General features: G+C 49.2%; 2 protein-coding genes across 7 annotated transcripts in view; both read left to right on the forward strand.

The window, feature by feature from the left end:
• The window catches only part of COPS3 (COP9 signalosome subunit 3), a 23,263-nt gene extending 13,032 nt beyond the window's left edge, over window positions 1-10,231 (forward strand). Inside the window, exons 8-12 of the mRNA XM_024753217.1 lie at window positions 1,802-1,975; window positions 5,007-5,093; window positions 8,549-8,662; window positions 9,541-9,621; window positions 9,913-10,231. Of these exons, the coding sequence (XP_024608985.1) occupies window positions 1,802-1,975; window positions 5,007-5,093; window positions 8,549-8,662; window positions 9,541-9,621; window positions 9,913-9,966 (510 nt within the window). The 3' untranslated portion in view covers window positions 9,967-10,231. The remainder of the gene's footprint in view (window positions 1-1,801; window positions 1,976-5,006; window positions 5,094-8,548; window positions 8,663-9,540; window positions 9,622-9,912) is intronic.
• Window positions 10,232-15,969: 5,738 nt separating this feature from the next.
• The window catches only part of FLCN (folliculin), a 17,062-nt gene continuing 16,579 nt past the window's right edge, over window positions 15,970-16,452 (forward strand). For 2 of the 6 annotated variants that reach the window (XM_024752314.1, XM_024752306.1), the window contains exon 1: window positions 15,970-16,184. The gene's annotated coding sequence lies outside the window, so the exon portion shown is untranslated. The other 4 variants (XM_024752330.1, XM_024752339.1, XM_024752297.1 and 1 more) reach the window with 2 other exon arrangements.

A 16,452-nucleotide genomic window follows, 5' to 3' on the forward strand; every position in this document is an offset into this window, starting at 1 on the left:
TTTTCTGCGGTACGCGGGCCTCTCTCACTGTTGTGGCCTCTCCCGTTGTGGAGCGCAGGCTCAGCGGCCATGGCTCACGGGCCCAGCCGCTCCGCGGCACGTGGGATCCTCCCGGACCAGGGCACGAACCCGCGTCCCCTACATCGGCAGGCGGACTCTCAACCGCTGTGCCACCAGGGAAGCCCTCTGTCGTCTTATTCTAGGGGCCCTAGCTCTCCCAGCACGTTAAATTAGCAGATGCTCACTTGCTGGCTGCTGGGCGTCTGGCAGAGCCCGAACCCTCCCAGTCCGTGCACACCGATTGCCTGACGGACCGTGATGTTACTAGGAATCTGTTTTCACACTTTTGCTCTGGGTGATCATAGCTGTAGATGTTTAAGGTCCTAGAAAAGCAGTGCTGACTCTGTTGGACTCTCACTTTGACCAAGTGCTGGGGAATCTTATTAGACCCCAAGCGCTGCTCACAGAGCTGCTCTTGTTTCCCTGAGAACTCAGCCCTGGGACCACGTGAAGAAATGACCTACTTTTTTAAAAAAAATAATACATGCTCATGGGGTTTTGTTTTGTTTTTTTTAAACTGAAGTCACTATCATTCTGATAACAATTTTTTGCTGACCCTCCTTGTACAAAATTCAGAATTTTACTCGATCAGTGTGAGAGTCTTCCTGATGAGAAGATTTCCGTGCTGCCTTGTTGAGGGTGGCCCGTGTCCTTCTCTAAGAGCCCGTTGTGCTTCTCGGACTCCAGGCTTTTAGTCACATACGGGGGCATGGGGGTGGGTAGAAGGATGCGCAGGTTTGGGGAGCTCCCGGGGTGATTGAAGTGGCCCTAGGAGGAGGGCCTTTGTAAGGTGAGGTCCCCATGACTCAGCCTCCTTCCCCACAATTGTGGTTTGTTGGCGGTGATACCAGAGTGGTGAAGAGGGCACAGGCTTCAGGGTGGGGATGCAGGTTTGAATCCGTGTCTCAGGACCACGGACCTACTCGTGGGCCTGGGTCCGGTTTCTCACGTATAAGAGAGAGGGGAATGCTTGCGCATGTATAAGATAGAGGGGAACGCATGTGCATGTAGTAAGAGGGCAACGTACGTTCACATAATGAGACGGGAACGCATGTGCATGTAATAAGGGCAACGCATGCACATGTATGATAGAGGGCAACGCATGCTCACATAATGAGATAGAGGGCAATGCATGCGCACGTAATAAGATAGAGGGCAACGTATGCGCACGTAGTAAGCTAGAGGGCAATGCATGCGCGCGTATAAGATAGAGGGCAACACATGCTCACGTAATAAGATAGAGGGGAGCGCATGCGATGGTGAAAGCAGCACATCTCTGAGTGCGCCCTCAGCCCTGTTGTCTCTGGTTCCCCCAGAAGTAGCGGGTTGTCCCGTTGCGCCCGGTGAGGTATGTGTGAGAGGGAGAGGGAACTGAGAAGGGTGGGAATTTTCCTTCTTTCTTCCCAAAGTGGTTTATCAAGAGAAAAATCAAGAGCCCCTGATGGAGAAAAACGACCTGTGTGCCTTTACTAACTGTGTACTGCACTTGCTGTGCAGCAGTTGCTCTGTACTACAAAGTGGGTGTTGTTTTTGTTTGACAGTAAACTACTCCATGGTGCATTTCTATCCTTGGTCTTGAAAACTAGGCATTTGCTTTGGGTAAATTATAATTGGTTAGGTAACAGTAAAGGATGTTGAATGTACTTACTCCAAATTTAGTGCCATGTTTTCTTTTGCGTCTTACACAGGCTCCGTTCCTCTAACTCTCGAATCTGGTTTCTTCCCGCCTGCACACCTTTAGCCTCTTAGCAACGCGTACCACGAGTTAGCGCAAGTTTATTCCACCAACAACCCCTCGGAGCTCCGCACCCTGGTGACCAAGCACAGCGAGACCTTCACTCGCGACAACAACATGGGGCTGGTGAAGCAGTGCCTGTCCTCGCTGTACAAGAAGAACATCCAGAGGCTCACCAAGGTGAGGCCCTGGCCGGGCCCCTCCTGACCCTGGGCTCCTCTTCTCCCCTCGTCCCCCTCAGCGCCGAGGCAGCAGCACAGGGTCTCGGCCTGAGGAAGAGCTCTCCCAGCTGACTCCCTAGGGCACTTTGATGGGTGCTTTTGGTCTTTCCAGTGCTGGGACAGGGTATTTGAGAAGAGGGACAGGTGAAGGGCAAGAGGTGGGAGATACGGCCACCCTGGGAGGTACAGACAGGGAGCCCGGGGGCGTGGCCACGCTGCTCTGGACCGTGCGGCGGGCTGACCCACGCGGGGGCACAGGGCCAGCACACTGGAGCTGGGGGAGGTGAGCCAATCGTGTATTTTCTATTTTCAAGATGAAAATAAACCTAGTGGCTTTTGATGACGGAAAATACGCTTATTATCAAATGTTAAAACTGCCCAGGAAAGTGTAAAAAGAAAAACGAAGCTCCCCATGAGCCAGGAAGGCGTTTGCTGCAGGCAGTGGTAAACCAACAGAGAGCAGCGGCGACCGGGACGGTGCGGCTCTTCTCCTGGGGCTTAAGGACGGGGCGGTTGGGCTCCAGGCTGAGGAGGGGAAAGGGTGCTGCTCAGTTGATGCGAGGGCCAGGGAGGCTGGAGGGGACCAGGGGGAGGAGGGGCAGCCGGGGAGGCCGCCACTGCGCGGGGAGAATCGCTCCTGGAGCAGGAGGAGAGGGAAGGGTCACCGCACACGAGGAGGAGGCCCCTTCCAGACACTCCAGACATCCATCTGTAAGAGGAAGATGGAGACACGAAAGAGAGAGCGCCTCGAGAAGAGGAAAAACAAATGTCCTGTCAGAGAAAAGCCAGCTGGACCCGTAGGCTAAAAAGACCGGACCTAAGAGATTCAAGGTGACCAGCAGCTGAATTCTCCCCACAGTGTTTTCCATTTGGCCCAGGTGCCAACACAGCTGCTCTAAGTACAATAAGTTTCTATCTCACCATCGAGAGGAGCTGCTGGGAAACAGCTGCACCCGTAGGTGACTGGTACTGGGAGTTTAGATGGAAAACCAAAATGTGAACAAGGAGAGAAGACAGTACACGTTCAAAAAGATGTTAATTTACCAAATGGCGAGTGAGAGTTAAATGAAGAATTAGAACTCAGGGAATCTAGTAAGTAGGCATCATTGCGAAAATCATCAGTTAAACTCTCGTGAAATAGTCAACCCCAGTTCGTCACTTTGGAATCAGTTGATAGCTTATACCGAGAAGTCGGTATGCTTTATATGGAAAGTGCGGTTTTCCATTTTGGATTGGATAAACACGGATCCAGAGTGTGACCAAACAAACATGAAGGGCCTTGGGTGGCCAGTCCAGGGCGGGGCAGTGGCTTCACAGTCACCAGCGTCCTGGTCCTACTGTGCTGACTTACCATTGATTTGAGTCCGCTGGGCTGATAAGCCCTTCCCGGCGGCCTTGTGGGGGCATCACAGCTGCTGATGGGCAGGGGCGCCGCCACAGAGGACGCGTGGCGTCATGTCCTGGTGCCAGAACAGTAGATGGGGCATCAGAGGATTTTCCAGCCAGGTTAGTAGTCTGCTATTCAAAGGGCAAAAAACTCAAAGGCTTTTAAAGAAGTCTCAGCAGGTGTACTGTATGTGGGTGTTGGGATGAGAGGCTGCTGCAGGGCCACCGGGGAAATGGGCTTATCATGTGAGGCTCAGATCTGCTCCACATTCATGTTTTGTGGGCGTCTCTCTAAATCCCTCTGCTCTGTGTGTAGACACCCCATTAACTGTAGTTGGGATCATACTGTATGTGCTGTCCTGTACACTGCTTTTTGTCACTGTCTCCACCTTGTTTCCATGGCAATGTAAGCCTGCACCACAGTCACTACATCATACTCTGTTGTACAGATGGTCACAACTCACTCAACCAGTCCTCTTCTGGTAGACATTCAAGTGGAAGTTTCTCCTTCTTTTGAAATGGGGAAAAGGACAGTTCCGGGTATTTAGAAATGTTCACTTTTGAGTCCTCATTGGCGCTAAACTACTTAGATACTTCTTAGAATGAACGGTAGTTTCATTTGGAGAGGGCATGCTACTCTTTGAACTAAAGTATATGTATCAGTAGAATTTTTGGTCATTGACTTATCAAGAATTTTCAACATCACAGTCTTAACATGGCCTGTTGTGAAAATGCCATCATTGTAAATATTGCCAGCTGCCCTAAAAAAAAAAAGAGTTCTTTTAATTTCTTCCTGAAAGGGGGCATTTTCATCAAGTCCCAGGCAAACCAATGATAAACACTGGTTTCCTTTTAACCCCCTATTTGTTTACACATTCTAGCTTTGAATTTTGAAGGACGGATGTGATTTTTTTTCAATTTTATATTATTTACAAGGTAATATGTTTACAATACGAAATTCAAAGGCACAAAAATCTCCATCCAGTTCCTGTACCCCAGCTGGCCTTTTCTTTCCCCAGAGGCAGCCTGGTGTCACCCGCTTCTCAGATATCCTTCCAGAGATCATCTGTACACATAGAAGCACGTGCACTCATACGCACGTGTGCTGTCACACGTATGCCCTCTTTCCTTGTACACAGATGTGAGCGTGCTGTAGACCCTGTTTTGCATCCTTTTTTATATTTAACGATGCACATGTCTTGGATTCTTTTCCAGCTCATAAAAAGTGTCCACACCCAGTGAGTTTTTTTACAACCGTGTAGGAGTCCGTTCGTGTAATTGCGCTGCACTCAGCCAGTCCTCTGCTGACGGACTTCTAGGTGGTTCCAATCTTTGCCGTTGCAGGCGGTGCTGAAACGGCGGTGCACACGTCATTTCAGATGTACAGGACACACGTGTGGGATACTGCTTAAAAGTCATTAGTCCTCTAGGAAACTGATGCTGAAACCTTCGCTTATCCACTGCATGTCACCGTCACAACAAAACGTTACCTTGTACAGTATGGGAGAGCAGATTTTCAGAGACTCAGTAGAGCTCTGCACACATTGAATAAAATTCCTCTCCTCAGCGTTTCTACTTGTGACTATTTAACTTCTGAATTTCAGACCTTTCTAACGCTGTCATTACAAGACATGGCAAGTCGCGTGCAGTTATCTGGACCTCAGGAGGCAGAGAAGTATGTCTTGCACATGGTGAGTGCGTTGCTGTTGTTCAAAAAGTAATCACTGGATTTTTGTCCTTGTCAAGGTAACAGGTGTTTACGATAGAAAATACAAAGGAGGACGAGGGGGGCCCATCCAGTGTCAACCACTGTGGACATTTTCGTCGATTTCCTTACAGTCTTTGGGGTTTTCCCGTGACACGTACTCATGTGTCACACACAGTGGTGTCTTAGCAGTGCTCCGTATTTATATTTTCATTGTCACAGTTTTTGTGAATATCGTTTAAAACACTCATGAAATATTTCAGATAATACAAAGAGACACAAAGCAGTGCTGCTCTGCCTGCTGGTCTGTGATGAGCCCACGGACGAGCCGTACGTGGGGCAGGGCCCTGCTGCCCTGAGGAAGTCCTGTGCAGCGAGGTAGGGGCCTGGTGACCTCATGGGTGGCAGTCTGACTCACCCCCCTCCTGGGCCGTGTCACCCCAAGAGCACACTCAGAGCAGATCCCCACGCGCTCAGCTCCAGCTGCAGATAGCAGATGTCACAGGACACCTGAGACCCATTTACTTCCCAGTTGTAACTCCCCACTCCCCAAATTTAAATGTGCATTTATTTATTTGTTTGTTTTTTAAAGGTTGGCATTTTTATATTGCTTATTTATTTATTTACTTACTTTGGCAGGGCTGCATTGGGTCTTCGTTGCGGTGTGCGGGCTTCTCATTGCGGTGGCTTCTCGTTGCCGAGCATGGCTCTAGGCACGCAGGCTTCAGTAGTTGCGGCACGGGGGCTCAATAGTTGTGGCGCACGGGCTTAGTTGTTCCACGGTATGTGAGATCTTCCCAGACCAGGGCTCGAACCCGTGTCCCTTGCTTTGGCAGGCAGATTCTTAACCACTGCGCCACCAGGGAAGCCCCTGGATAAGCATTTAAGTGACTATGTGGTAGCCCACCGAGTTGACATAGCATCATTTGGTTATTCTGTCACACAAGCGCATGCCTCCGATCTGATCCCCAAGAGCAAACCTCTGTCCTCAGCCCGGGCCAGGCGCGCCTTCTCACGTAGAAAGTCAGCATTCTGCGTTTTCTGCTAGTGATCTCCCCTGTGATGTCAGGAGTGCTGCCAGGTCCGGATTAGGAGTCATGAAACTGTTTTCAGTTGTGATAATGGAGTATTTTCTTTCCATAGTTCAATTTACAGATGTTTGGAGGTTTTTTCCTTCAACGTAATCCTCCAAACACAGAGACACACATCCCAAACAAACAAAACCTGTCCCACCTCCCCAGCCTCGGAGCGCCTGCTGAGAGCACCTTGCCGCCCACAGGGTTTCGTCCCGTGGGTCAGCCGCACACCTCCCCGGACTTGCTCGTCAGCGGTGCGGACACAGCTAGCGAGGTGCTTGCCCAGGCCAGACGGACCCTGACAGGCTCCAGACCGGCTGGCGGTGTTCTATCTGCCGGAGACACGTGGCATTTGCCAGGGCAAATGTCTGAGGGCGCTTCTGGTCGTCACACCTGGGGGTGCTACTCACATGTAGCGGGTAGAGCCAGGGGCACTGCTCAAGCTCCCGCGATGCAGAGGACCGCGCCCGCCACAAAGAATTGTCTGGCTCAAAACGTCAGGCCACACCTGAAAAATCCTGCCCTACCGTGTAAAATTTATGAAGGCAGGGGTTATTCTTTAAGACTCAATTTTTTTAGAGCGGTTTGAGGTTCATAGCACAATTGAGGGGAAAGGACAGGGTTCCCCGCCCCACACGTGCACAGCTTCCCCTTATCAGTATCCCTACCGGGTGGGACAGTTCTTAGCAACTGACAGCCCTACACAGATGTGTCACCATCCCAAGGCCTTAGTGTACATTAGGGTTCGTTCACGGTGTTGGACGTTCTGTGGGTTTGCACAGGTGTATAAGGACATGGATCCGTCATAGTATCGTGTGAAGTATTTTCATTGCCCTGAAAGTCCTCTGTGCTCTATTTGTCCCTCTCCCCTCCCCCACCCCCACTGATCTTTTTATTTTCTCCAGTTTTGCCTTTCCAGAATGTCGTATAGTTGGAATCAGGCAGTGTGCAGCCTTCTCACACCTGCTCCCAGCCCTACCTCTGCCTAGAAACGTCATTATGATCCTGCTTTCTAACGGCCTAGTTTTAGTCACGTCCTGTTTCTGAGTTTTATATAAAAGGAGGCGTACAGCATATGTACTTCAGGATCTGGCTCGTCCTGCTCGACACCATGAGATTCACGCACAGTGTTGCGTGTCATTGTAGTCGGTTCATTTGCAGGGCCGCAGCGTTCCACGGTATGGGGCTGCCTTTCCGTTCCCGTCGGGGGACGCTTGGGTTGTTCCCAGTTGTGGTTACTACAGAGAGTGCCACTGTGGTGAGCCCGGTGTGCGTGTCCTTCCCCTTTGTGAAGAGGCAGCTCTCTTTGCTCATGGGGTCAGAGTTACGCCTTCTGTTTAGTGTGTGTTGGGCTGTTGGTGTTTCATTAACTGGGGCCCATCCCTTTCCAGGATGGAAAGGAGCAGACCAGCTCAGGCAGCTCAGTTCCACTGTGACAGACCACTGTCACCTGGGGAGCAATTTGTTAGAATAACACCTGTTTGGGATTTTATTGGCTTCTCGCTTTTTACTTCATGGACAGGATTTGGCGATGAAGTTCAAACAAATAAATCCCCCGTTGTTGATGCAACGAACAAAGACCTTAAAACTGCCTTGGAATCAACACTGGCAGAAAAGTTTTCTTAAAGGACCAGAAGACAGTTTCTACTGGGGAGAAACAAAAATGTGTTAGGGTTTCACTTTTTAAAATGCAACGGCAATGTCAGTTATATCTCACAGAAATTTTCTAAAGATGTAAGGGCACTTCCGAAACATTATGCTAGAGAAGCAAGAAACGGAGACCACATATTGTCTGACTCCATTTATATGAAACATCCAGAACAGGCAAATCCATGGCGCAGAAAGTAGACTAGTGGTTGCAGGGGGCTTGGGAGGAGGGGAAATGGGCAGCGACTGCCTAAATGGGGTGGGTTCCCCGTGGGGGCAGTGAGATCTTCTGAAACAGGGTAGAGTTGGTGGCTGCACACCACAAGTGTAGTTGAATCCTCTGAATTGTTCACTTTAAAATGGTTAATTTGGGACTTGCCTGGCGGTCCAGTGGTTATGACTCTGCGCTCCCAATGCAGGGGGCACGGGTTCGGTCCCTGGTTGGGGAACTAAGATCCTGTATGCCGCATGGCCAAATAAATAAATTAATTAAGTAAAATGGTTAATTTACCTTATGTGGATTTTACCCCTTCACATCTGTCTTGGTGCAGAGCACATGATAGGTATTTAATAGATATCTTTGAATAAGCAGGTGGTGCTTATAAATACGCATACAGATTTATTTATTACTTTCTGTGATTTCTCCTGATTGTATTGAAACACTGCATATTCACATCGTTTTTGGGTCTAAACTGCTTTCCTGATTTCTCTTTTATAGATAGAAGATGGTGAAATTTTTGCAAGTATTAATCAGAAGGATGGGATGGTCAGTTTCCATGATAACCCTGAAAAATATAATAACCCCGCCATGCTTCATAACATCGATCAGGAGGTAAATATGAATGCCAGGTGTTTTGGGCTGATGTTCATGATGTTATACCTGAAACACTGACTGTATGTTCCAAGATAATTTTAGCTCTAAATATGGGTAGTTCCCAACTAGTTTTCTAAGAACATCTTATTTCTTAGAAAGTTAATTTCAAGCTGGACTCTCCCAGGTTGTACGATTATAAGTAGATGGTGGGTTAGCTTATTTGTCTAGCTCACCAAAGCCTCCTTCAACTCCTGAAACAGTTGAAGGGTCTTAGAATCGGTATGGTTTTATCCGTACCCAGTGGCCACCTATACTGTAGAGCCTTCAGTAATGTGAATCTGGAGCCCCAGCTCAGGAAGTCAGGAATCCCCTGTCTCTGCTGGGGGAGAGTGGGCAGCTGGAGGAGACGAGCCGTCCGCGGTTGGCCCTGGGCAGCAGCATGGGCCCCAGAGCGCATCCTGCTCCGAGTGCTTGCCGGGATCTGGACGTGAGCCAGGAGTGTGTGGGTGGTCTGGTTTCTTACCTCTGTTTAGGCAAACGGATTGAACTGAACAGCTCCAGAACCTTCAAAGCAGTATGTCTCCACAGTCTGTTTTTGGCAATTCCAAGTTTTCTTTAAAAAACCCTGAAAACGGGGAGGTTTTTTATGTAACTCGTGTGATGGCAAATGAATATTTTTAGGTCTCACTGCAAAAGATGTCAGCGTGTTTGATGACGGGGCGCTGCCCCAGGTCCTGCTGTACTGTGCTGCTGACGGAATCCAAAACTTCTGACTCCAGAATTCATCTGGCCCCAGGGCTGTGACCCTGTAGCACCCACAGTAATAGTCTAGGCTAAAAAGGTGAAGTTGCCCTAAACCCACTCACTCAGTGCATCCACACCTGTCTGCCATGCAGATGCTGAGGTGCATAGAGCTGGACGAACGGCTGAGGGCCATGGACCAGGAGATCACAGTGAACCCCCAGTTCGTGCAGAAGGTGACTGGGGCCCCCTCACTCACTGAGTGGGCCAGGCGGGGCAGGGTGGCATCCTCCATCAGGAGTGTGAGCTTGTGCCCAGAAGCCATATTGGGGAGGCTCACAGAGACATACTCGTTGGGGACGTTTCCAGACTCCAGGCTGGAAGTGTGTTTAGGGATGAGGGTGGGGGTCCTGGACCTGCCTACCCCGCACACGGGGTGGTGTCCTCGGGGGCGTAGGTGTCCGGGGGCTGGCGGGAAACCCTTGGCCAGGGCAGACAAGCGCACTGCCTCTCTCCCTCCCTCCCAGAGCATGGGGTCACAGGAAGACGATTCGGGAAACAAGCCATCCAGTTATTCCTGAAGCCAGTGCCCCTCCTGAGTTTCAAAGAAGCCTTCTCCGTGTACGGGGCAGGTGTCGGGAAGGCAGCAGGGAGGACCAGACCCGTCTCACCTAGACACTAAGGCGGTGTGTTTTGTTTTGACGTCTTCGGTCCTGTGTGCTTTCAGAAAACCATTCTCTCTGCAAAGAAAGGAAAACGTTTTCAAACTTTAAAGCCTGTTGTGGATTTATTTATCCTCAGATTAATGTGGTTATTGCATTAAATCTACCTTTTTGTTTTAAATTATTTGAACATTGGCGTGTCTTCTGTATCGCTTTTTTCCTCAGAAAAGCTTTTAAAAAACATATTCATTGTGAACAGATACAGATTTTAGGGATTATTGGAAGATGTGAATCTAAAGTTGATATCAGGGGACTTCCCTGGTGGCGCAGTGGCTAAGAATCCACCTGCCAGTGCAGGGGACACGGGTTTGAGCCCTGGCCCGGGAAGATCCCACACACCGCGGAGCAACTAACCCTGTGCGCCACAACTACTGAGCCTGTGCTCTAGAGCCCATGAGCCACAACTGCTGAGCCCATGCGCCACAACTACTGAAGCCCGCGTGCCTAGAGCCTGTGCTCCGCAACAAGAGAAGCCACCACAGTGAGAAGCCCGCGTACCTCAACGAAGACCCAACGCAGCCATAAATAAATAAATAAAATAAATAGTTGGTATCGGTTGCCTTAAAAAAAAAAAAAAAGCTGGGAGAGTCCATCAGGCCGAAGCTAATGTTTTGTAATTAGAACTCACGTTCACGTGAGTGACAGGGTGGCTTGTGAATTGAGCAGATACGGCTGTGCTCATGGGGACCTTGGGTGTGGGGGCCGCCCTTTTGGAATTTCAGGGGCTCTCTTGTGAGACGAACACCAGACTGCCGCTTTTGCTTCAGAAGCATTTTCTGTTCATCTGCACAGTTGCATTTTGATCGTGTTCAGGGTCCCTTCTCTTCAGAACTCTGGAATGCATCTGACTCGGGTCCCCTGATTTAGCCCCCGGGTGGTTGGAGCCTCTGTAAGGTGTGCTCAGATTAAACTGGAATCTGGTCCTTAAAGAGCCTCTTGCTAGTAGCATTCGCTGTTTAAAATGTGTCCAGTTGTGTAGTCAGGCACTTTGCATTATTTACAAAAAGAAACAAACCTCATGCCTAAAAAGTTGCTCTAACAGAGAGGCTTTGGGGTCCTGTGGTCTGTCGTGACAACCACTGCTTTGCTGCAGGAAAGCAGGCACGGAGCATCTGATCCGTAAACGAGAGGGTGAGGCCGGATTCGGTAACGCTGACGTAAAAATAGGCGAGGGCTGGATTTGACCCCTCATCCATGCTCTCAGTTCTCCAGCTTAGATGCGCTATGTCATTTTCATGTGTACTTCCACGTGCCTGTACTTAGGAAAGAGGAAATATCTAATGGAAAATTTCCAGGTTTCCCTGGTGGCGCAGTGGTTAAGAATCCATCTGCCAATGCAGGGGACATGGGTTCGAGCTCTGGTCCGGGAAAATGCCACATGCCGTGGAGCAACTAAGCCCATGGGCCACAGCTACTGAGCCTGAGCTCTAGAGCCCGCGAGCCACAGCTACTGAACCTATGTGCCACAACTACTGAAGCCCGTGCGCCTAGAGCCCGTGCTCCGCAACGAGAAGCCACTGCAGTGAGAAGCCCGCGCACCGCAATGAAGAGTAGCCCCCGTTCTCCGCAACTAGAGAAAGCCCACAGGCAGCAACGAAGACCCAAAGAAGCCCAAAATAAATTATTTAAAAAAAAAAAAATTTTCCCTCTACCAGTGTGGCAAGTTACACAGTCTTGTTTTTATAAAAACAACTGGACAACTTCTGATTTACCTGGATCTGAATTAAAATCACCTCAACTGGGTTCGAGAATTCTAGTAGTTGCCAGTCATGGCTATTTAAGGAAAAAGTAACTTTCTTGTGGGCTCCTCACGTGGACACTACTAGATTTTTCCCCGAATAGTGATTCATTGAAACACAGCATTATTTCGAAACTTTGATTTCCAGAGGGCCCGGTGTTTAGGGCCTGGTCCCGCGTTGGCAGGGCACTCACGTGAGCCCTTCCTGTCAGGGTTGGGGAGGAGGGCCCTCACTCCCGGCCCTCACACCTGCCCTCGTGTGTTCTCTTGGTTCTGGGGCTAGAGCTCTGCAAACCTAGGGAGGGAAGGAGCAGGCCCCCCTGCAGTCGGCTCTGGACCCTGGCAGGGTGCTGGGGATCCGCCTCACTGCAGCCCCCGTGTCCACGTGGCAATACAGCCCAGGAGACAGGCCTCCCTCTCCACAAACCGTCGGGGACCCAGTTCCACTGGGCACCTCTTCCAGCCACCTACATTCTATGAATCCCTTGGGAGACTTTTTTCCCTTTTCTAATGTGTGGTTAATGGCTCTGCTACATTGTTTCTATTCAACTGGCCAGCGGTTTCTCTCGACAGCAGTGGCTTTTGAAAATCTTGGGTCAAGATGAGTGGCCTCGTTGGTTACCAGAAGTGAGCATGAGACCCCACATGCTGAGCAGATGTTGCCTGGCACTGCCTGAGTCTCGTTTTTGAATAGTTACCAGAATCTGTTTGCGTGAATAGTTAAGATAGCCTCAGCCATTCCTTGGAGTTCATTCTCAGCAGCAGCTCCCTTTGCGAACACGTTCCCTTGAATACGTGCAGCATTTTGATGGTGCCCGAAGATGGTGAGCTCGCACCTAGGCAAGTAGGGCAGTTTCTGAGGTCCAAGGATGTAGCCTGGGGTTGGTGTTCATTAGTGGACCTACTCTTTCTCTGTGGACTCTTTAAAGTGTGTCTTTTCATGGTGCTCTCAAATGTTAATAAGTACTCCAGATTAACGAGAATAACTGATCACCCTCAGAATTCAGTACTTGCGTTATATGTGTTTCTATTTGTATCGGTGCCCAGTGGGAACCCCCCCCCCCGCCTCCCCTCAAAGGGACAGTATTCAGCTTCTAGTCTAGACTTTATTAGGTGAGTAGCTTGGTCTGCGGGGCCTCCAGTTTGAGATATACCGGTGTAAGGTATTCTTTAAAGAAACATCTGGTTGCATGTTTTTAAAATGACAGTAGATGTTTTCTGAGCCAAAAAATGGTACTAAATGGGCAATAATGGAATTTTTCTGGCCTGCATGGAAGGCACCTTCTTTACTTTGTTTAGTAAGTACATCGGAATCCCAAGCAAAGCTGGGTAATAGAACATTCCTGGGAAGAATCCTAGCTAGCCCTAGTAACAGGATATAATGCCTGTGTCATCTAACCAGGGACAAATGCTTTTAATTTTCCAGTACATAATTTAGCAGAGGGTCTTATAAAGCTCTCTTAGCTTTTTAAGCGTGGCATTCACAGGTGGACCGTCCTTGTTCACGTTCCCTCCTCTGTCTATGCCAATGGTCAACTTGTGTTCTAATTCTCTTCTATTACTTGCTTTTCAAAGATGCAGTTTTGGATTTGTAAATTCTAAGTTTCTGGGTTGCAACTTGAAACAGGAGCCAATTTGTAGAAGAAAACTGTTATTTGCATGTAAGCCTGAGCAGTTGCAAAGGGCCCAGAGAAAATAAATGACAGGGTAAATCAGATACTTGTGAATGGGGAAATATGATGGCTACTCTTTTTAGGCAGTTAAATTACTTAACGGTGGTGCACAAAGACAAAATCCTATCTGTATCCTGTTCTAAAATCAAAAGCTGAAACCAGAGAACTTTTGCTAATTGTAAAAGGCATTTAATAAGCCTGTATCCATAATAGGCTGTTAAAGTTTATTATTAGACTAAAAAGTAGCTGCTTGGGGTTTAAGAAGCGGCTAGTATTAGATTAAAACACAAGCAAGCTATCAGTTGAATTCTAATTGGGGAGGAGAATTAATTTTTTTAAAGTTTCCTGAAAGTGCTGTGATAAAAAATGCAAAATAAACTAGGGTTTTTTGGTGTTTTTTTTTTGTAAGAGATAATATTGGACGACTAGTAATTCTTGCCTTGCAACTGGCCGGACACCTTATACGCAGAGTTGACTGTCTAATATCCCAAAACCTCAACGTGATACACAAGTCCTGCACGAGTTCTCCTTCTGAAATATTTCCCATTACTTGCTTGCTGCCGTTCAGCAGCTGGTCAGACTCCCAAACTGTTATACATATCTAAAAACCCAGGGAATGTTGTCTTGGTTGCTGCAAGAAATGAAAGCTGAGATTATTTATTCTTATAACAGGGAACCTATTATAGTACCCTTAAAATAATGACATGATTAAAAGTGTTAGATCCAACTTGCCTACAAATAAAACATACCTCTTCCTTCTGAAACTGAAAACTAATTCAGGGACATGGTGGTTTTGACTCAAAGATAAAGCCCAGCTGTATTCTATAGCTACACAAGGGCATATGTTAGGGAGAGTGCACCTGAAAACCTCAAAGGACATTTTCACAGTGAGACTTTTTACTTTTCTCTCTTCACTTGGCTCTGTGGTCTTGGCAACTGGCATCCGTGAAGCACCCTCTCAGTCTGGATGCTCAGCTGTCAATACATCCCCAGTAAAGCCCCTTCGTTTGGCAGTAGGAAGGCAGAAAAGCATCAAGAAATCTTCAATTCTGATTGACCCCATTTCAGTGATGGAAAAACATGTTCTGGACTATAAATGCCAGGCAAGAGTACATCCAACACTTTTGGTAACATTTCTTAAGATTCCTGTTATGGGATAGAAGCTCTGAGTTCAGCATGGTATTTCATTTAGTTGAGCATTATTGGGGATTATTGCCACCTATACTTTGTGAACATCGCTGCTGAGTCTTGATCGCCTTTCCCACTGATAAGGTGGGTTACATTTTCTGACCTCTGAGATGTCCCTTTTGTTGAATGTCCCTAAAAGTTTATCCTCTTTGAGTCAGTTTAATTAACCCTTGGTACAATTCACTAATTCAAGGAATTGGCCTGTGGTTGTTACTTTTAAACAGATTTATAGATTTATTTGAGAAAGCACCTCCAAAAGTGGTGCTGGCAAAGATATTAATGGCATAAATGGGGTCGAGCTGCCGTCGAATGCGCGTTGAGTTTTATTGAAAATGTCAGTGGTTGAATAAACCTTCCTTCACTTGGGACCTCCATTAGCCTATCATCATGGAAATAAGGATAATCTGATCAAGATGGTGTCCTCCAGTGACAAACTGAGGAAGTTAATTCCTGGAATTAAAGTTACAAAATGAAAAAGCAATTTTTTTTCTTGGCTTAAAATCCGACTAACCAATGTTTCAAGCACTACCACTAAGAGAAAATGGGAAATAACAAGATTACAGTTGTTGGAAATGTTTTCTTTTACAAGTTGGAAAGGCACAGACATACTAGGAGGCTGCGAACATTTCTGGAACCTTTCCACTAAGGCTTTCAAAGAGCATTTGGCAAACTCAGTAAAATTCATGAGCCATAGAGAAGCGGCCCCGCAAGTCAACCAGCGGCCCTCGGCCACGTCACATCACGTCCTGAGGGCTTTCGGACTGACCTCTAAATACACAGGCTGAATAAAAGGCGCCCAGGTTCAAGAAGATTATCACTCGATAACTACGTTTTTTTAAAAAACGACGCGGTGCTGGGTAAGAAAGAGAGGAAGCCAGTCGCGCACGCGCACCCCGTCGCGCACGCGCACCCCACCCCGCCTTCCCCGGCGTCGCGCAGTTCGTGCGTCACCGGGCGACCGTCTTCCGCCCCGCCCCCTGCCCGCATGTTCCACCGAAGACTGGTTCCAACGGAAATTTAATGAAAACTAACGGTGAAACCAAAAGGAATTACAGCGTCATTAATAACGTCGCGACGTTCTCTTTCTTTCTTCCTTCGGTGTGGACTGGGAGTCCTAGGATAGATATATTTTTCCTCAAATCTCTTTAAAAACTTTTTTTAATTAAAGCATCCTTCCCCCCTTCTGGAATGGTTTCCTCCGTCGCCCCCGCCCGCGCGGGCGGAACCACTCCGGGCTTCTCGGTGGGGGCACGGGCTGGGGCGGCGGAGGGGGTCGGGCAGCTGCTGCAGCGTTCCGCCAGACTTTGGAGCTGCCGGGCTCGTGCTGTCTTCCCGGGCTGCGAGTCTGGTGGGGCTCCGCGCGCCTCGCGGGGTGGGGGCGTCCGACGGCCCGCTCCCCCTCCTCGGCCCGGGCGGTGGTACCTCCCGGCCGAGTCACGCGCCCCGAGGCGGGCGCGGCGGATCTGTGAGGGTACACGGTGAGGAGAGCCACTTCACGGACCCGGAGGGAGGCCGAGAGAGTGGGGAGGGGGGGAGGGCCGGAGACCCAGGAGGGGGTTGCGGCGCGACGCGACGCGACCTGGAGCTTGGAGCCAGGGCGAGTCCCCGGCCTGTCCGGTCAGTCGGGCCGCGCGGTCCAGGGCGAGGGGGGCCGAGCCCGCCGGTCGGGGAAGCCGGGCTGAGGGGCGGGGTGGCAGGTTCGGCGACCCTGGAGCTGAGGGGGCGACCAGTATGGCGGGGGCGGGC

This window comes from Neophocaena asiaeorientalis, unplaced genomic scaffold, assembly GCF_003031525.2.
Source record: "Neophocaena asiaeorientalis asiaeorientalis breed wild unplaced genomic scaffold, Neophocaena_asiaeorientalis_V1.1 scaffold540, whole genome shotgun sequence".
Lineage (NCBI taxonomy): Eukaryota > Metazoa > Chordata > Mammalia > Artiodactyla > Phocoenidae > Neophocaena > Neophocaena asiaeorientalis.